This window comes from Zootoca vivipara, chromosome 1, assembly GCF_965207765.1.
Source record: "Zootoca vivipara chromosome 1, rZooViv2.hap1.1, whole genome shotgun sequence".
Classification (NCBI taxonomy): domain Eukaryota; kingdom Metazoa; phylum Chordata; class Lepidosauria; order Squamata; family Lacertidae; genus Zootoca; species Zootoca vivipara.
In genome coordinates this window covers 88,291,337-88,312,451 of record NC_142582.1, presented here as the reverse complement: position 1 = coordinate 88,312,451, position 21,115 = coordinate 88,291,337, and the positions used below count along the sequence as shown (strand labels likewise).

At 43.1% G+C, this 21,115-nt stretch overlaps 1 protein-coding gene across 6 annotated transcripts in view; it reads left to right on the top strand.

Moving 5' to 3' along the window:
• The window catches only part of ACTN1 (actinin alpha 1), a 94,561-nt gene extending 76,899 nt beyond the window's left edge, over window positions 1-17,662 (top strand). For 2 of the 6 annotated variants that reach the window (XM_088669874.1, XM_035113600.3), the window contains exons 11-22: window positions 420-567; window positions 2,111-2,261; window positions 2,801-2,909; window positions 4,006-4,146; window positions 5,707-5,889; window positions 6,924-7,058; window positions 8,487-8,666; window positions 10,270-10,416; window positions 11,844-11,924; window positions 12,455-12,520; window positions 14,795-14,953; window positions 16,753-17,662. In XM_088669874.1, coding sequence (XP_088526000.1) covers window positions 420-567; window positions 2,111-2,261; window positions 2,801-2,909; window positions 4,006-4,146; window positions 5,707-5,889; window positions 6,924-7,058; window positions 8,487-8,666; window positions 10,270-10,416; window positions 11,844-11,924; window positions 12,455-12,520; window positions 14,795-14,953; window positions 16,753-16,911 — 1,659 coding nt within the window. In that variant the 3' untranslated portion in view covers window positions 16,912-17,662. The remainder of the gene's footprint in view (window positions 1-419; window positions 568-2,110; window positions 2,262-2,800; window positions 2,910-4,005; window positions 4,147-5,706; window positions 5,890-6,923; window positions 7,059-8,486; window positions 8,667-10,269; window positions 10,417-11,843; window positions 11,925-12,454; window positions 12,521-14,794; window positions 14,954-16,752) is intronic. The other 4 variants (XM_035113608.3, XM_035113594.3, XM_060273879.2 and 1 more) reach the window with 2 other exon arrangements.
• The last annotated feature ends 3,453 nt before the right edge of the window (window positions 17,663-21,115 follow it).

Below are 21,115 nucleotides of genomic sequence, written 5' to 3'. Positions count from 1 at the left end.
TGTCCCTGGTTCTGGTGCTGCCTGCCTATCAGTTTGCCATACTCTGCAGCCCATCCATGCCCAGGACTGCTGGTGCTCCAGAGCCTTAGCCCTCCTCAATGGACTAGTGGTAGCCTTCTGCAGACACTTGTTTTCTAAATTGCTTGTGGACTGCCCAGTGGTTTGCATGGTTTTTCTGTTAAAATGTCATTGTGCTCTAGTGTAATGATGCTGCCAAGCAGATGCCATTCTGTCAAATTATTTGCCCGCTTGGAACTGCCTTTTCACATCTTTTTCTGGTGTGATGCTGACCTTCAGTTAGCATAGGCCGTTTGCAAACCAGCTTGGAACTATCTGAGGACGTTTCAGAATATTTCCCTTCTTCTGAACTTGCCCATCCTTCCTTGACCGTGTTTGTGCTTCTGCTTTGATCGCTACAGGATATAAATAATGCATGGGGGTGCCTAGAACAGGCCGAGAAAGGCTACGAGGAGTGGCTTTTGAACGAAATCCGAAGATTAGAACGGCTGGATCACCTGGCTGAGAAGTTCCGGCAAAAAGCTTGCATTCATGAATCCTGGACAGACGGTAAGACAGATCCTAAATGTGTCCTATTGCCAGGGCTTTCACTGTGTAACAATAAATTCATGCAGCATTATTATTATGAATGATGATGATGATCCGTGCCAAGGTAGCCTAAATTCTCATCTATATTAGTAAATTAGCATGCTCTTCATACTTTATTATTGGGGCAGGCAGAAGGGAGAATTGATGATGAATAGATCTCTGGGCAGCTCTGAATTTTAGTTGTTTCTCAATAGCAATGAATAAAGCTTAGAAGAGAAACCAGAAATGCTTTTGTGTGCGAGAGACGTAGAACCTGCAAGCTGGAAATCTACATACCCCTGCTTTAGTTAATGCCAAAGAGCAATACTTCTCATCAGAAGCAGCTTGCTGAGTGGGGGCACAGCCACTGTGTTAGCTCCCTGCAGGGGAATCAGTATCGCTTACCAGGAGGAGGGAGAGGGAAAGGACTGGGGCAGCCAGGAAGTAGGTGTGGTGTAGATGCACCAGCAGCGCTAACCTGGTGTTTCTGTCAGTGTGTTTGCACTGCATCAACCTCCCTGCCACCTTGGCCCTCTCCTTCCTGGTAGGCAATAGCAACCCATATGCCAGGAAACTAGTACAGCACCTCTGACTCACCTGGCAAACCACTTCGGCTCCCCACGTGGGTTACTGATATTGGGACTCCTGGAGATCTTGTTTGGCTGATCTCTAGACTTGGTGTTTCAAGCCTGTCTTTCTAGTCATTAGGGATCTGTTTTTGTTTTTATTTTTAAAGAATTAAAGCGAAGATTCTCAGAGAGCTCCATTTTGTGTCTACTAGCACATACTGTGTTTCTTTTCTGTGCATGTGTTAAATTGTACTGTAGGGTGCACATCAATGCCCAAATGCCAAAAACAGCACCCAATTGCAGACAGATTGTTTTTAATGAACATCCTTGCAAAAATATAGAAGCTTACATTTCTCAGATAATTTATGCAGTCCCAAAATTGCCTGTCCAAGGCCTTCCCCATGGGTCAAAATAAAGGCAGTCTGCAACAAATCTTGCGTTAATGGTAAAATTTATTCACGTTAACTTGAGGATTGGGCTTGATTAAATTATTATTATTTATTATTATTTACTATTTATTAAATTTCCTGGGGAGAGCATTGCAAAAGTGGGAAGCTACCACAAAAAAATGCCTATTCTCATGTTGCCATTCTCCGGACCTCTCATGGAGGAGGAACACAAAGATTACATGCATTGACTAATATAAATGATTTTGTTGAAATATGGCATCCTTTTATAAAATACTTTGGCAAGAACCCTGAAGAATGGCAATTACTGAAATCACAGATTGGATTTGGGCAAATTTAACTAGATTACCGTAATCCTTCTTCAAGTGGGGAGGAGGGCAAGTTGGAACCCCCCCCTTTGTAATTGTTATATATTGGAAGTTAATAAAACTATTTTAAAAGGAAGGAAGGAAAATGGGGGGGGAATATGCTGCTCTATCAAAACTTCCTTGAAACTCCTTACTTGTTGGTCTTTTGCTCATTTTTCCTGTGTTTTGGCACCCCCTTCAGGTAAAGAGGCAATGTTGCAGCAGAAGGATTATGAAACTGCCACCCTCTCAGAGATCAAGGCCCTGTTAAAGAAGCACGAGGCATTTGAAAGTGATCTTGCTGCTCATCAGGACCGTGTGGAACAGATTGCTGCTATCGCACAAGAACTCAAGTATGGCTTTCGCCTAGCGAATGGGCTTCACCTTTTGACACATAACCAAACAGTGGCCTTTTCAACAGTCAGCGTACCTGGGGAACCTGTTGAACGCTAAGGCAAATCTAGTTCTTTTTAGACACAAGAATATAGGGAAGCACCCTTATTTGAAAGGAAACCTTGACAAGGATTCCAGCAGAAAAAGAGGGGTGTAGGCTGGTGAGGGAAGAAAGGGACCTCTTCACTATGACACCTAACAAAATGCAATAGGAGTTTAAACAACTGATGGGCATAGATTTCACTGATCCACATTTAAATACCTGCATGTTCATTTTGCCTGCAAGCTCAAACAGGAGCTTACCTGAGCCCGTAAGAGTTGTCATCCGTGTGCAGAGGCTGTATGCCTCTGAAGACGAGTTGCTTCATCTTTGTAACAGCATTAGCAGGTTAATCAGTTTCAACATGTTTTTTTTAATTAAAAAAACACGACTAGAACTAGATTCCAACTTTTATCAATGTGTTTGGTAAAGCACTTTTTCACCCTTTTTTTTTGCTAGTGAGCTGGATTACTATGATTCCCCAAGTGTCAATGCCAGGTGCCAGAAAATATGTGACCAGTGGGATAACCTTGGGGCCCTGACCCAGAAACGACGAGAAGCCCTGGAGGTAAAAGGTTCTCCATATGTTTCATATACAGCTTGTTTCTTCCTCTGCGTCGTATGAGGGCAGAGTGGGGTGGCGGTTTTACTCAGCAATATACCACTGAGTGAAGCCGACATCGCGGTCTGCTCCTCATACTGGTCCTGGTCGATATATTGATATACTGCCCAGGCCTACTCCCAGTACCAACCTGCCCAGGTTTTGACATTAGCAGAGGGGGTCCTTCTTGGGGTTCCCATGGTGAGTATTGCTTTCTGCATGAGGATGCAAGATACGGCCTTCTTGGTAGTGGTGCCAGGCTTATGATGGACCTGCTTTGTTTTATGCCTGGCACTACTACCAAGAAGGCCTAGTTTTATATTTTATGATGTTCTAGTTTTATATTTTACGATGTTTTACAATGGTTTATCCATTGCTTTTAAATGCTGTATCATAAATCATGGGTAGGCAAACTAAGGCCCGGGGGTCGGATGTGGCCCAATCGCCTTCTAAATCCGGCCCGTCCAGGAATCAGCATGTTTTTACATGAGTAGAATGTGTGCTTTTATTTAAAATACATCTCTGGGTTATTTGTGGGGCATAGGAATTCGTTCATTATTATTTTTCAAAATAATCCAGCCCCCTACAAGGTCTGAGGGACAGTGGACCGGCCCCCTGCTGAAAACGTTTGCTGACCCCTGTCATAAATCAAATGATATTTTTAAATCGATTTTCCTGTTATTTTGATGGTTGGGAACTGCTTTGCGATCAATTTTTTTATTTTTATTTTTTTTAAAAAAAAAAAGCTTGGGGGGGGATCTGTAACTTGAAACTGCTTCCTAACTGTGGTTCTGTGGACTGTGGGAAAAGGGAAGGTGTACTGTTTTAAATGCCAATAATGTTAAGCCCTTTGCTTGGATTGCTTTGGGAAGAAGGGTGGCATATAAATCAAATAAATACTTATGTAAATTACAGCTTCTTTTAAAAGAAAAAGAAAACTGGGAGAAAGGACTGCGAGGAGTAACAAAAGAGGAAATGTCGTGTTTGACGGGTCATTAGGATAGGAGGAGTGTGTGTGTGGGATTCAAGGTGCCTAACTTCTTTTTCTGGGTGGATTTCCTAGAGAACAGAAAAATTGCTGGAGACAATTGACCAGCTGTATCTAGAATATGCCAAACGAGCTGCCCCTTTCAATAACTGGATGGAGGGGGCCATGGAAGATCTTCAGGACACCTTCATAGTCCATACCATTGAGGAGATCCAGGTATGTACCGTCCGTCTCTCACCAGATAAATCATATTCATCTTCGGCTCTTGTTCATAGGGTGTAAAATATCAGCTGATACTAATGTTTCCTGCCAAACCCTAGCAATGGAAGTAGATCACCTTCTCTCAACAGCTCAGGCAGGTAACAGCAACTGCCTGTAAATTGGTGGGAAAGATTGGATGGTTCCCTCTGTCTGTTAGATATACAAACTGAAGCAAATGAAGTGAGGAAAAGACAAAAGGAAACACAAAAATCGAAAATAACGAAGAGTCTTATGGCATGTTAAAGACTAACAAATGTATTATGGCAATAAGCTTTCACTGACCATAAAAAATGTGTTAGTTTTTAAGGTGCCACATGATTCTTAGATATTTTTGCTGCAATAGCACCACTACACCTCTAGAAATTGTTACAAAAAAATTAAAATTTCCTGTACATTCCCACTTCTCAGGCCTGTATCTATTATGTGTCTTATTCCGAAAATAACCACTTTGTTCTCACCCTTTTGATTCAATGATCAGGGCTATATTAATTCTAGGTCTCAACAACTTAATCTGTTTTCTGCAGCATGGCAAAAAAACTGGTGTATGTTTAGTAATGTGCAGCAAAAAGTGCCTCCTGAACACATAAAAAGTGCTTTTCTCACCTCTGGATAGTCATAGCCATTCCCTATCCTAAGGATTGAGGAACTGCCCTGTTGTCCTTCAACAAATAATAAAATAAAAGTAATAAAATAACAGGCTTTGAAGATCTGTTGATACACTGGAGGAGTGGGGAACCTTTGCCCTCTAGGTGTTTTGGAACTCCAGCTCCCATCAGCCCCAGCCAACATGGCCAGTGGTCAGGCTTGATGGGAGTTGTAGTCCAACAACGTCTTGAGAGCCAGAGTTTGCCATCCCTTTGGGCTTAGGCATCTTTAGAAAACAAGTATTCTGAACAATTAAGTAAGTAATGCCTTAAGCCTGCAGTTTCACACCAACATATGTAACAGGAAGCCCTGTTGAACTCATAGCTGTCAAGTTTTCCCTTTTCTCGCGAGGAAGCCTATTCAGCATAAGGGAATTTCCCTTTAAAAAGGGAGGACTTGACAGCTATGGTTGAACTCAGCAGGGCTTGCTTCTGAATAGACAGGTATAGAATTGGGCTCTGACTTAGTTTTCCTTTACCTTCTCCTATGCTAAACCACCTACTACCAAAGGGGGGCTTTCCCCATCCCTGCCTGCAACCCAGAAATGCTAGAGCCCAACCCCTAACTGATGTAAGAAAATGGCCTCCTAAAAAGGAAATGTGCTTTCGGCACTCTTGCCTTAAAATATTTCCAGCGTGTCCTTCAGTGATCATGCAGTAGGAAGTTTTTATTTGCTGCACAATTTAATTTTCCACTGCTCCAGTGCAGTTCCCTGCCTTTATAATTCCCATTTGTGGAAAAGAGAATCTTTCCCTGACACTGTTTAAATTATTCCAATGTCCATCCTGTGCTGGTGTTTTATAACGCACCATTATGGGGAATGGGCCTGTTCTTTTATAAAAGTGTTGTTGTGTTTTCTGTTCCCTTCAGGGATTGACCACAGCCCATGAACAGTTCAAAGCTACCTTGCCAGATGCGGACAAGGAGCGACAGGCCATTCTAGGAATCCACAATGAAGTGTCAAAAATCGTTCAGACCTACCATGTCAACATGGCAGGAACCAACCCCTACACTACCATCACCCCACAGGAAATCAATGGCAAATGGGACCACGTGAGTTGCTTTTTATGCTTGGCAATTATTATTCTAGGTTGGAAGCCTGCTTTTGGAATTCTCAATCCCAGACATTTTTACTTGGGAGTAAATCCCACTGAATTCAATGAACCTCCTCCCAAGTAAGGGTGCATAGGATTAGTTGAAATTCTCATAGATGTGCAATGTAATATCTTGTGCAAGCACCACATGACTCTTGGTTTGCAGGCAAGTAATCCACAGTGTAGATTATAAAAGTGACGCAGGTGGTGCTGTGGTCTAAACTACAGAGCCTAGGGCTTGCCGATCGGAAGGTCGGCAGTTCGAATCCCCGTGACGGGGTGAGCTCCCATTGTTCGTTCCCCGCTCCTGCCCACCTAGCAGTTGGAAAGCATGCAGTGCAAGTAGATAAATAGGTACCAGCAGGAAGGTAAACGGCATTTCCATGTGCTGCTCTGGTTCACCAGAAGTGGCTTAGTCATGCTGGCCACATGACCCAGAAGCTGTCTGCAGACAAACGCCGGCCCCCTTGGCCTATAGAGCGAGATGAGCGCACAACCCCAGAGTCGTCTGCGACTGGACCTAACGGTCAGCAGTACCTTTACCTTTTTTAATCCACAGTGCAGATTATAAAAGGTAATTCTGAACTCAGTTTTATTCTTGTGCTGTAGGAAATAATGACCATCTTTGAAATATATATTCATTGAGCGGCTTGGTGACTTAAGTCACCAACGCTCCCACGAAGTAGAAATAATTTATTTGGAGCACTTACAGAAATATTGGCATTCCATCTTGACTTTTGGATGATCTGCTGACATTTCCGATGTTGCGTCTCACCTGTAATAGATATGGAGGTGTTAATTTTCCTTGCGGACATTAATCCACTTAAATGGAAATTTTTATTTTAATACCTACTTGTTCAGAAGAGGGCTGGATTTATCCTTTTGATTAACAATGCACAGAACTTGGCTTCTCTGACTTCCGAACGCTTTGTGTTTATTGAGGCTTAACAGCAGTAAGCTCAATTTTACTAAGCTTTTTCATATTTGCTGAAGGTGAGACAACTAGTTCCCAGGCGGGACCAGGCTTTGATGGAAGAACATGCACGCCAGCAGCATAATGAGAGACTTCGCAAGCAGTTTGGGGCTCAGGCCAATGTCATTGGGCCCTGGATCCAAACCAAGATGGAGGTAAAAACTACTAATACTTGAAACTGCCATTTTTCTGTTGAAGAGCCCTCCTAGTTGGGCATTGTCTTTTCATCCTTTCAGTGAAAAGGATTTGTGCTGAGAGAAGTCACCACTCTTTTTGGCCTGGTTTGCACAGCATGAAAACCCAAACCATTGCTTACTTACTGGGACTTTGCAAACATGCTAGCTTCCAGAACAAACCTTGGCTACAGACTGTGGCAAAGGAGGAGAGAGCTTAACCATGATCTTGGCTTAGCTGCAACACTGTGCTGAGCTAAAGGACTGGGGAAGAACAAAGCGGCTGCATTCTCCTCCCCCACCCCCACCCTGAGTCAGTATATCTGCGCTAAGCTTTACCTGAAATAGGCCTTTCTTCCTCTCTCCTGACTAACATTCATAAATACACATGTTCTTTGTTTAAGATACTCAATTATCGAGGGTGGCTTTCTATAATAAAATGCTAAATTAAGTAGGTACTAAATTAACCAAGATGTGCCTTAGGAATACTTTGTGCTTTGTATTTTTCGTCCGCATGTGCATGTTCCAGACTTGCTCCATCTGAATTAGCTTCAGGTTGGTTTTAAAACACATACACCACAACTGACTGAAGCTTCAGACCACATTGTACGTGCAACTGTGCATATTTGTTTGGCTGTTGTTGTTTAAACTTGCCTACAGTCTGAGTACAGGCAGGGGCATCTGCTAACAACCATAATACACATGGTTTTAAAACAATGTGTAGCTCCAGATCTGCTAGGTTCAGGTATAACTGATCTGTACTAAAATGAAGCCAAGCCCTAACTCAGGGCTCCTCCTGACTTCCTTTTGAGCCACGTTTCTAGGCACAGTGGATGGCTTTGATGTTTTCTTCCTGGGCCAGAACATCTCTCCCTCTTTGAAATGGATCCAGTGGATCTACCACTGCTTACCACACACCCCTCCCTCGGCTCTGCCTCCACCCCACACCTGTAATGCCTCATTTCAGAGCCTTATACCAGTTACCATTGATAGCTTCCCAACAGCCTGTGCTTTAGCCATATTGAAGATTTCTGCAATGGCCCCAGCCAGTGGAGGCATACCTCCACCTAAACCCACCCCTCCACCAGCAGCAGTGAGCAAGGCATTTGTATAGTTTTGTAACTGTGCTAAAAAGGAAACTAATTTATCTTCCGAAAGCCCTTAACACAGCTGGGCAGGTCTTCAGTTGGTGTTAAATATTTAACTCAGTAGAGCTGCAGTGAATTATCCCAGCGACTTGGTTTTGTTTACCTGTTCTCTGGAAAACCTGCAAGCAAAGCTCTTTCCCCCTTGAGATGACAAGGCCTGTGGTTAAAGCATGTTTTAGTCCATTTAGGGAACAGTTGCAGACAGATGCTTTACATGTTGAAACTTGTCACTCATCTGCTCATTTCCTTTGGGCTCGTGCAGGAGATTGGCCGCATCTCCATCGAGATGCACGGGACTCTGGAGGACCAACTCACTCACCTGCGGCAATACGAGAAGAGCATTGTGAATTACAAACCAAAGATTGATCAGCTGGAGGGAGATCACCAACAGATTCAAGAGGCGCTCATCTTTGACAACAAGCACACCAACTACACTATGGAGGTAAAGGCCAGGGGAAGTCTCTGCTGGTATAGCCCAGGCATGCAAGGAGTGATGCCCTGAGCCACCCAACCCTGCTCTTGATTAAACTGATGCTGAGGGAAAGGGAGCTAAACTAGTAGCACTGGCTAGCCATGCAGATGTTGACATACAACACTTCTGGCTAAAGCCTTAACTTGTGCCAATGACAGAGAGGGTGACTGATTTGATGTTCAGTAGCACAGTCTGGGACCCCACCGGATTCACCTTTCCTTAAGGCCCATACAGTGGTACCTCGGTTTAAGTACACAATTGGTTCCGGAAGACTGTACTTAACCTGAAGCGAACTTTCCCATTGAAAGTAATGGAAAGTGGATTAATCCATTCCAGAAGGGTCTGCGGAGTACTTAAACTGAAAGTACTCAAACTGAAGCGTACTTAAACCGAGGTATGGCTGTAGTTTGCAGCCAAGATAGACTATTATGACTGTGAGGAATAAGGCCCTCACATAATGTGGACTGGCTGGCACAGAAAGGGATTGCAGGTTTGAGGCAACAACCTTAAAAGTGTAGGAACAACACTGCAGACAAGTCTTAGGAGTCCATGCAAGTGTGAGTGAGCAGTAGCTGTAGCTTACCAGCTGTTTAATTGGCAAGAATTACCAATTAAAGTGGATATCATGACAATATATCTTTTCTGTGAACTGCCCTGAGACCTCCGGGTATAGGGTGGTATATAAATTCAATAAATAAACAAATAAAATAAAGGAGGTATTCTGTGTTAGAAGCAGTTTCTTATCAGCATTGTCTAAATGTGGGGTGGGAAATGGGGCTAGGGGCTGCATTGCTCCAGTGGAAAGCTCACCACCACCCCCAGCTCCTCAACTGATCAATGCAGATCAGCTAGGAAGGAGGATATTTCCATACCCACTGCAGTGCCAGGATGGGAATGAGAATCATTCTTTTTTCCACTTCTCAGCTGATTGGCACAGACCATCTGAGGAGCATGGAGGGGTCTGATTTCATCCCCATTGCAGCCGGCTGGGTGGGGAGGTTTAAACCTCCAGTGCATGACAATAGGGATGAAAATTGCCTACCACTCCTTGGCTGGTCCACACATCAGCTGTGGGTGATGGCGGTTTTCTTCTCCATCACAGGGTGCCAGGCAGTTTAAACCCAGGATCCCTTGATCAGGAAAAACAGCTGATTGGAGTGCTGTTGAGCAACAGGGAATTTTCATCCCCATGTAGAGGGAAAACCTTCCACCCAAAGTACCATTCAGTGGATGAAAATTATGCCCTCCCCACTTCTCTGATGGTCCACACCAATGTGCACACACCTGGGGAAGCTGAGGGAGTGCTGTGGATTGCACAGGGAGGTCTAGCGGGCTGGGTTAGGCCTACCCTTGTTTTAAATGAAAACCTAGGTCAGCTTTCTCCAACCTGGAGCCCTCCAGATGTTTTGGACTACAACTCCCATTATCTGCAACCAGCATCGTCACATGTGCTTCCTCTTCCTACTGAGCAGCACATTTTCCAAGACTACAATCACTTTACTGCATTTTGACTAGTCTCCAGATGCTGCTTCTCGACTTAAAATGTAGGCGGGGATTGTTTTTTCTCCTCTAGCACATTAGAGTGGGCTGGGAGCAACTCCTCACAACAATTGCTAGGACTACCAATGAAGTGGAAAACCAGATTCTGACTCGGGATGCCAAAGGAATCAGCCAGGAGCAGATGAATGAATTCCGCGCCTCCTTCAACCACTTTGACAGGGTAAGTGGCATGGGTGGTTGGGGTGGTGGAGATTAGTAGTGCCTGTAACTTCGGAGAGTTTCTCCATAGAAGTGAATGGAAACCAAGGCTCAGATTCTCCTTGTGAAACCACAGCTCAAGTAAAAAAAATTTTTTAAAAAATGTGGCAGAATCCATTAACATTTAAGCATTTGGGGACTCAAAGGAAATGCTAACACAAATGTTTAAAAACCTTATCTCTTTTATTCTCAAACCCTTCTCAAATTTAATAGAAATGGCTACATTAACCTAATGAGCCTCCGTGAGAGTAGCTAATGGCCATGGGGTTGTTTGTTTGTTTGTTGAACTTGATGACATGCCACTTCCTAGCAAAGCTCTTGTACGTTATCCATCCATTGTACAGTGATAACTCATTGCAGTACAAGTATTCTACATGTATAAGCGCACAGGTCAGGTATCACTGTCATTAAGCCTCTTGTTCAGGCCACACTGTCTGTGCTTCACGTTCTTCCTTCTGGATTGTTCTTAAGGTTTTTGCCTCAAAAAGACCGAGGCTAACCTTGCATGGAACAATCTTCAGCTCAAGCCACTGAATTCAGACAAAATACTGTATGTCAGCAACTGCACAAAAGAAGGCAGCTGGTTGCACGGAATGGCTGTACAAAATGTAGTCACCTCATGCGCTAATAGTGTGCAGCTTTTAGGCGTGCTCTGTCGAGTCCTCTATCTCACTTGCATTTTAATGTAGCTTATATTCACTATGCGGGTTGGTTGTTTTTTATTAACAATTTAGAAAATACAAAGGCAAGTTAATACCTGTATTGTGTCATATCTCTGGGTAAACGTCTAAGTTGAAGACAAAGGTCTAGTTTTTGGTATAGGGAGCGTCAAGCAGAAGACTTGGTCCGAGTTCTGTTGCAAGGATAAACTTTTGGACTAAAAATAGCTGCAGAGTTGTGGCCACCCTAAACTACATGAACTCACGTGTTCTTCTAAATCCACGGCTCCTCTAAGTGCAAAGATGCTTCAGCAACAGGGTATTCCAAATATGCCCAATGGTTCCCCGAAGGCTCAATAAATGTTTTGCTTCTAAACTTGTTGAAGAAAATGTAATTGTTTCTAATGAAGAGCAGTCTTCAAAGCAAACATTTATCCCTGGCATGGTCATGTTTTGTGAGAAAGAAGTGCAAAAGAAAAAAAGAAAAGGCAGCATTAGCACAATACGAAATGTGAACACGGTATCTAACCTTGTGCACTTTTTATTTCTTCCCCTGTTTTATTTCCTGCATGCCGTTCTCCCCCAAATCTCTCTCCACCTGCTGCATGGTGCACCTCCTCCTCCTCCTCCTCCTCTCCTTGTCCCTTTCTTGTCCTCCTCCTCTTCTTCGTCTTATACCACCACCCCACTGGCACTGCATGCCCTGCTGGCTGGCGCACTGCCTAACCAGGACCACTCCGGCACACTTGGCCCCGAGGAATTCAAAGCCTGCCTCATCAGCTTGGGTTACGATATTGGAAACGATGCACAGGTACTGAATGCTAGCAAGGAACTCAGGCAAATGTCAAACCATAAGGGAATAACATATTTCTCCCTTCTCTTCTTTTTTTGTTTTGATCCGTCTTGTCAATGTTCTTATATTTTATTGTGCATATTTCTGCATACTATTGTATGTTCTGTCATAATTCCATTCTTTTCTTTATGTATTGTCAAATCTATTTTTCTCTTCTCGGTTACACATTCCATTTGCTTGATTCCCTAAAACTTTTCCTGCCTTCCTTTCCCTTCTCTATTTTTTTAAAAAAAATATCTTTCTATCGGTATCTTTTTCTTCTTCTTGGCGATTCTTAAACTTTCATCTGCTTCTTTATTTTCAATGGAATGAATCCATCTCTTTGTTTTCTTCGAATTATTTTCATATTTTCTTTCGTTGTTCAATACATCTCATCTTCCATTTTTCCTTCATGCAAATCCATTCTTTTAACACCTTCTGTGAGTTCATCTCTACTTTCCATTCCTCTCTTTTCCCTTTCATTCCTCCATCCCTTTATGACTTTGTAGAAGAAGACTGGCATGATGGATGCTGAAGATTTCCGCACCTGCCTTATCTCCATTGGTTACAATATGGTAATGTAGAAGCATCTCCCACTTCTATTCACAATGGTATATTTGACCCTTAAACGAGAAAAGGGCACACTGCTAGTGAACCCAGGTAAAGCTTTGTCAGTCCTGTGACTTGTGAATAAAATCTATGACATCAATAGCATATTTATTTACAAACTGGATTGACTTCATACTTTATTTTTGGAAGAAGAATCACAATATAATTCAAACTGATTCCTGGTTGACCTCTGAATAAGTAGAACAAAACAATGTCTAAGCCTTGTCCTCCCATGGCCATTTTGCTTTGTTTTTGCATTATAATTATGCATTTTGTTGGTAATTCATTGTGACCAGCCCACACAACAACCCTTCACACTTGTCCTGCTGTAATAGTTCATTTTCCCACATATAAACTGCAAGATTTGGTTTCTCCAAAAATGATTTTTTTCCCTTCATTGTGTACATTTATTGGTATTGAAGAAATTCAATGATCAGGGCTAGCATTTTGACTTGCCAGACATAATGGTTCCCCCACCCTCCTCTCCCTGCATGCAGTTGCAGAGGCAGGGAAAGCCCTATGACACATGTGAAAGACAGGATTCATTAGTTGAATCCTGTTTTTAGGGGTTTTTTTATTCAAACATTTTTGAAGCTCCCCTTTGGCCAAAAATTGTATTTTGTGTCAGTCTCACAAATCCATAAAAACAACTGGATTTATTCGCAATAAAAACAAACTGCAAAACCAGCAATATATCAACCAACAGATGAAAACCATTTAACTATGCAGTGTGGGATGCAGCTGCACAAGAGTCTTGGGCAACTTTTCTGTTAAATATTCTATGCATATTTTCTGTGACTTCAATGTCGATGAGCAACACAGCTCTCTCTAGGCATGTCTTTGCCATTTTGTGAACAGTTCATATTTTCAAACCATCTTTAATCAGAAGAAACTCCTACAGTAGTTAGTGGGGCTTATTCCAATGAAATTGTACACAGAACTGCAGTCCCACAGGGCAACTGTATACTCACATTTTTCTGGAACCAGAGCTATGCTGGTGGAAGTCATTGGAAGGGAAATTAGTTATAGCCATCAATTGAAGGGATACAGGATATGGTGACCGTCTGTGCCTTCCCTTACTGCCTACATTCCACCCATAAGTCCCAGTGGCTCCGTGGCAGCTAAAATTAGTAGTACTAAGAATGCAATGCTATTTTCCAAAGAAGTGTATTTTCCAATGTTATCCATTCTTTCAACCAGCAGAGACAGGGTGCCTCATAATCTCATATCTGGCAGTACTACTAATTTTAGCTGTCACAAGGCCACTGAGTTTATCTTCATCAGTCTCTGTGATCTCAAATCTTTGGTCTGGAGCTTGCCCCATTCATGCAAGCTGCTGCAACTGAATTCCATGAATTTTGCTACCCCACATGTTACACTGCTCATGTGCATAGCCCAGTTGCATGGGCTAGAAAAAAGGAGGGGGGATTCAGCAATGACATGCAAATCGGCCCCTAGGCTTATTCTTGGCAAAAAAAAAAATAATTATAAAGAGAGAAAAGGAAGTTGCTAGTGAACATGTTACAGTTCTCAAGCACCCAGTTCTAAGGTGTGAAATATGGTGAATCTTAATCTCCAGTGAGATCAGCTTTTGTTAACCATGTTTCCTAGCCATGAAACTGTCAAGGGTACTGTTATTGTGTTTCCCTTCCTATAAAGAGGGTGTTTCTACACAGCAGCTTATTGTGGACTTGGTGCCATGCAGTGCCCACACGCAACAGCAGCAGCATCACAATAATATGGCACTTGGGCGATGTTTGGTTGGAACTTGAAGAACGTCTCTACCCGAAGCAGTTATGTCATTGGCTTCCATTGGTTGCTGTCTTATCAGACCTGTGATAAAGGGTAGCAGCCCCATTCTTTGGGTGTCAGTGATAAGAATACTACTCAGTGCCAAACATTTATGAGCCTGTCTTCCTTATAACTTCAAATGCAGTCAAACTACTTCAATTAATTCTTCACATGCTACATCCTCAATGCCTCTGGGACAGCCTTCCTGAACTTAGTGCCTCGCCTGATGGGAGTTGGTTTGGACTACAACTCCCATCAGGCCCAACCAGAGCAGCAATTGTTAAAGAAGACGGGGGTTGTATTCCAAAACATCACTGGGGTGCGTGTGTGTGTGGCCAGTTTGGGAAAGGCTGCTCTAGGCTATGGTGTGTTTCCATAACAAATGCCTATTTCATCTTTTCCTGTCACCAGTAGATTGAGTTGTTGCTAACTCTTGTATCATTGTCCAGGGCGAAGCAGAGTTTGCTCGAATTATGAGCATTGTAGATCCCAACCGCATCGGAGTGGTAACGTTCCAAGCCTTCATTGATTTCATGTCCCGGGAAACTGCAGATACCGACACAGCTGACCAAGTTATGGCCTCTTTCAAGATCCTGGCTGGAGACAAAGTGAGTTCAGACTTTTGTGCACTACATGGTTTTAGGATTGGTGATGTCAGGACTGGCTAGATGCATAGCTGCCAAGTTATCCCTTTTTTAAAGGGATTTTCCCTTATGCTGAATAGGCTTCCTCGCGAGAAAAGGGAAAACTTGGCAGCTATGTAGATGAGGAGTGGTGGAAACAGCCTGACCAAGAGCTCCCCAGGGAGAGTGCCAAGGAAGACAATTTAGACCCGGGATCTTGGTGTTGGATGACCAAACACACCCCAGAGGAGGAGGAGAGCTGGGAGATCCTGGAGTTGAAAACTTGCCAGCTCCTTCTCCCACTCCCAAAACAAGGCACTTACTTCATGTAATAGGGCAGAAAACAAAGCAGACACCGAGAAGGTCCCTTGGGACTCACTGTAGGCAGAGGGAGGGATATGACACACAGAAAATAGACTAGATGGGGAGGAGGAAGACACCCTGAGCAACAGCTTATGCTGAGGGAGCATATGTCATGAGTCTCCATATGTTTCTGTTCTGATTCTCAGTAAAACTGCTAGCTGCAAGTTTCCTGCCTGACCTTGTCTCTCTCTCATCTTCACTGAACTGTGCTACATGTCAGCGCTTCCCCATGACAGCTGAAATGTAAAAATACAACCTGGGCTTTTCAAAGATGTTAGGCATGTGTTGTAATGAAACAAACCCTTTATTTCAGGTTGGCTGAAACATTAATATAACCTGTTTTTGCTTATGTTATTTGGCCTGTGAAGCCATTTCCCTCCAACCCACACACGAGTGTCATCAGCTGATGGGTCAGAAGACAGGGTTTAATCCTGCATTTGGCCGTACGCCCTGCTCCCAGTAGGGAACAGGATCATACAGCCAAGGGAGCAGGCTTTAATCCCCACTCATTAGCTGATGGGTGGAGCAGCTCACTTCTTTTTTTTACTCCAGTGGGGTGGTGGCAACAGGATAAGGGAGAGGAGTCTCCCCCTCCACCCCACTAAGACGGCCTGCCCACAAGCTAAAAGGAGGAGCATTTATAAACACTGCTTTTGCAAAGTGATTTAATGCAGCCTCCAGTAATAAAAAAGGACTCCATATTCACATTGGCTGATGGCAGGCTGATCCTGACTGGTCTGGGTGCATGTGAGAACTCTCTGCAGGGAACTCTCTCACACACACCTGAACCTGCTCAGGTAGGTATTCCGCATGGCAGACAGCAAGGTCCTGCTAACAGGAAGATTTTTTTCCTTTGAAATGAAAGGGGGGGGGACTTACCGTTAGCTACACCTTTCTACCTGCTGCTTTCAGGACTTCAAAACACCAGATCACCTGATGTAATTTGTGACATTAGTTGATGGATAAGGACCTGGCCTGTGGAGCTAAAAAGGTTCCTCATCCCTGTCCTAATATTACAAATTATAAAAGATGCTGCACCCCAATTGGGAAGCAGCAGAAACACAGAAAATGCATATCAAATAAAGCCAGTCGTACCTTGGATCCCGAACGCCCTGGAACTCGGACATTTTGGCTCCCAAACGCCGCAAACCCGGAAGTGATTGTTCTGGTTTGCAAATGTTCTTTTGGAACCCAAATGTCCAAACAGGGCTTTCGCGGCTTCTTAAGCTTCCTGCAGCCAATCAGAAGCCGCGATTTGGTTTTCGAATATTTTGGAAGTCAAATGGACTTCCGGAACGGATTCTGCTCGACTTCCAAGATACGACTGTATTTAATACGGAAATAAGTGCAATTTACATTAATAAAATTGTGCCTGGCCTTATCTAGTTAAAATAAAAAGACACCCCTCTGTTCTCTTACAGAATTATATCACTGTGGATGAATTGCGGCGGGAACTGCCTCCTGATCAAGCTGAATATTGCATTGCTAGAATGGCACCTTATACCGGGCTGGATTCTGTACCTGGTGCCCTGGACTACATGTCTTTCTCTACAGCTCTCTATGGCGAAAGTGACCTTTAACTATTACCTATCTATCCACCACACATCCTCACCCTCTCCCACCCAGGAGCACTTTTCTTTATGTTTGCAAAGCGGGCTCTGCTCTGCCTTTTCTCTCCCCTCCCCTCCGCCCTTCCTGTTTCCACTTGAGATACCAGATCCCATTTGGGGTGGGGGTGGGGGGGCAGCAGAGGGGAAAATGTTGAAATGAAACAGTTTATCATGCCCCTAAAAGATGACGGTTTACGAAATTATTTTCTGCAGAAAAAGAAGTTACATATCAGCAAACGTATTTTATTACAGAAAAAAAAGTATTTTTCTCCAAGATTGAAGCGTAAATAGAAAATGTTAAAAGTATTACACAAAATGTATACGGTTTGTTTTTCTTCTTCTAGTCATCCAGACATAGGAAACGGAGTTCAGGGTTGCATTCCATCCTAAGATACCCAAAGCCCAGCGCCACTTCCCCCACACCTGTCTCTATTTCCTTATCACATTTATTTTAAGAGGCAGAGGCACACAGGTGCATGTATTGCTGGTTCACTTGTTTCATGAAAATATTTTACAATAAAACTTTTTTGAAATTGCTGTGTTTTTTAGGGAAAAATAATGTACACAGCTCATGTTTTCATATTTAATTAAAATTGCAATATGCCTACTTTGTGTTGTTGCTGAAAGTTGTCTGGTTCCCAAACATGGCGCTTGAGAGTTGGCATCTTTGATATTGCTTGTCACAGACCATATTAAAAAGAAAACTTATTGTGATAACAAATCTAGACTTCATTCTTTTGTCTGGTTAACTTGTTTCTCTTATAACCGGAAAGGTTTTCCAACACTATTCAGAATGCATTGGTAGCTTGGAGGGTTTTTTGTATATTATTCTGATGTTCATGTTTTTACCTGTTTTCTTAAATGCAAGACACCAAAGTGCTTTCCCCTCCTCCACTCTGCTTTGGAATTGTATTGATGTTTACGTGGCTGGTATGCTTCAAATGGAGATAATCTTAAGATAGCGAAAGATAAACTTGGACTAAACATGATGTGTGCACATTGCTGGAACTTGCAGCTTTTTTCCAGCAAGGAAATAATTAGCAGTCAATTTTCCTATTTTAAATAAGGTTTTTAAGTGACTGACAACACAGTCTTATACATGTCTTAATCAGAAGTCCATGGAGTTCAATGGGACTTACTCCCAGCTAAGTGGGTATAGGACTGCAGTCTTATAGCATGTTCCTATGCAAGTTTACTCAATGTTAAGCTGGATTCAGTGTGTCTTGCTCTTAGGTAAGTGTGCATAGGATTGCAGCCTTAATTTTTATAAATACTCTCATCTTATTTGATGAGCCATTGCATTATTTCCAATCCTAGGCACTGGAAGATATGAAATCCACATCTTCCCCCGCCCCCAATGTACAATTGGCTTTAAAGCAATTGTTTTCAAAACCAATAAATTTTGTGTGTTTAGTTTGTCTTGGGGTTTTCTTCCAGCTTTTGTGTATATTTTTGTTCTCGTATCCACATCTCTGTAGGTACCGATATCAACATATTCTTAAACACAGGGGTGAGGGGGAAAGGGAAGCTTTGAAGGACGGTAAATAGAAACCTGAAGATTTTACAAGAGGAAATACCACAGGCGGCTACTGTGAAAAGCTGGCAGAACTGTGCTGAAGTGTCTGTTTAAAGACACACACACACACTCTCATCTTTCTTAGGAACAAATGTTTTTCTCCATTGCCAGTTTTCCCCCAAAGGTATCTGAGCCTGTGTAAATGATCAGGATTCTTGCTGCAGTACTGTAATTTAATTGTTGTTCCAAGAACAAGATCCCTATTGAGCAATAATCTGCAAATTCACACGGGACACCTATGTTTGTCTGTGGTGTGATCCAAGTAGCACCAAGGCTGGTTAATAAGAACTCTGCTTCATAGTACCCTCACTTTTTAATTTTGCCGTGACAGTATCAGTTTATTATTTAACTGGAAGGTCATTACAATATTGTATACAAATACAGCAGCAGCAATAAAATTAAAATATTCTGCTTCTAGCAGGCCTTTTATGAATGTTTTAAAACATCTTTGACAAATTAGCTCCTTGACAATTCACTACCTTTCTGCACATGCCCACTTCAGCTGCTTTACTTGCATACTATATGTATCTCAGGTGAACAAAATGTTTTCTGCTCTGTTCTCTCATTGGCATTTGGTCTGCAGCCTATAAGGTCAAATATAAATTTCCTCTAAGGCGCAACACACGTCTTTAGTACTACTGGAGAATCTCCTATTCTCTGTAATCCTGCACCTTTCTGAAATTCCCTTTTCCACCCAGGTATGTGTATACAGTATATACAGGCATGTCTCAGGGCAGTTAAAGATGCAGAAACACTCCTCTTTTTCACCTGTCCATTATGAAATGTAAGCATCCAAAAAGCCCTTTGGAGGGAAATAAATATTCACTGCTGCAGCTCCACTGGCACAATAGATGTGTGCAAAACAAAGCTTGCTCTTCCTCTCCTGCCCCCCACCCTGTGTTCATCCTCAAAGTCCGCTCCAGAGGGTTGGGGGACCCTCTGGAGCAGATTGGGGATGGGGGGAAATGAGGAAACAGCGGTCCCTAAGGCTGAACATCGGAAGAGGAGGAAACTGGGAGTATCATCTGATAAACCTCAGCTGCAGAGAAAGGGGGATGGATAAAAGGAGTAGAAGCCAGAACTGGTTTGAGGCCTATTCATGTGGGAGGAGCAGAAGCTGAGATGTTGTTGATAGGGAATTCTAGGAGGATAGGGGGGGTAGTTACAGCTTGTGGTCCTGCACGGTGACCAGGTAGCTGAATAATACAGACCTGTCTGCTAGAACTTAACAGTGGAAGAGCCAGAAGGATCTTGGCCGAGCTGTTTCTACTGAGCATGGGGTTGGGCACTGTTGCATGCCATATGCTGCCATGCATTTTTACCCACCTTCTGAGAAGATGAGCACAGGGATGCCAACATCCCACTACCATTTTGAAAGGTGAGTTTGGTGAGTCTCCATAGTTGTTGTTATTATCAGTCATAAAATGTATATGTCGCCCTCCACCCAAAAGATCACAGGGATGTTTACAGTATAAAAGTACATAGCTTAATAACAAAAATGCACACACACACAAATTCTCTAAGCAGACAAATGTGCAGGCCCAGAGCAGAGCCTAAGCTCTTCTCTACTCCCACCATCTTGCCCCTCAGGAGGCAGAGGACCCTGTTGCACCTTTGCTGACAGGCTGAACAGGAGGCTCTCCGGATACAAGATTTCCCACCATGTCCAGATAGTCTTACTGGATTAGGCAGTATCAGTCAAAGGGGTCTCTTGGACGGAGGGCAGCAGTAGCCACTATTACAACAGTGTCCCCAAAGATATTGGTGTTACCAGTTGGGCAGAACTTTGCTAACCTCTATAAAACAATCGGTAAAGTTGGGGTGAAAATTTGGTAAGCGAACACTGCCAGCTCCAGGTGCCTGGCTCTGCTTATGTAAACCAGCAATTTCTTTCTTCATTCCACACTATCCTGATCCACCAGATTCTATCTTTACAACCCGTGATTTACCAGGCACCAATCATAGGCTGGTACAGTATTTTGCAATTTAAAAACTGGCAACGCTATAGTGCAAACATTTACATTTCCCAGTATAGATAGATGACTGCCAGTTACTCCAATGGGGCATGAATAAAGTGCTTGTCTGTCTGTCTGTATCTCTGAGGCCAGAGAAACCACACACATCCTCCTCTTAAGATCCCAGCGCATTGGTGCTCTCTGCTTACCTGCAGCCTGTCATTTGGTGGCATGGAAGTAAAGAAGCAAGCTCCCAAATATGCCCTCAATATTATGACTAGGTGAAAATGTATAACAGATTTCTGTGGTATTTGTCATGTAGACCTAGAAATGTTTGGAGTTGCCTTATCAAGTCAGACCACTGGTCCACCCAGTTCCACACCGGCTACTCTATCAGCTCCCCAGGGTTTCAGACAGGCATCTTCCCACACCTGCCTGGAGACTGGGAACTTCTGCATGGCAAGCAGCACTGTGGTCATTCCCCAATGCCTATAAAAAACAAGGCCACCTTTGTCAGTCACAGAGTACTTGGCTGCACACATGTTGGTGAAAAGGAGCCATTTGTGTGCAGGGAATCAACAAGAGATTCTTATCACAGCCAATTCATATAAACTTTGGAAGAGAAGAAGCCACTTAATTGTGG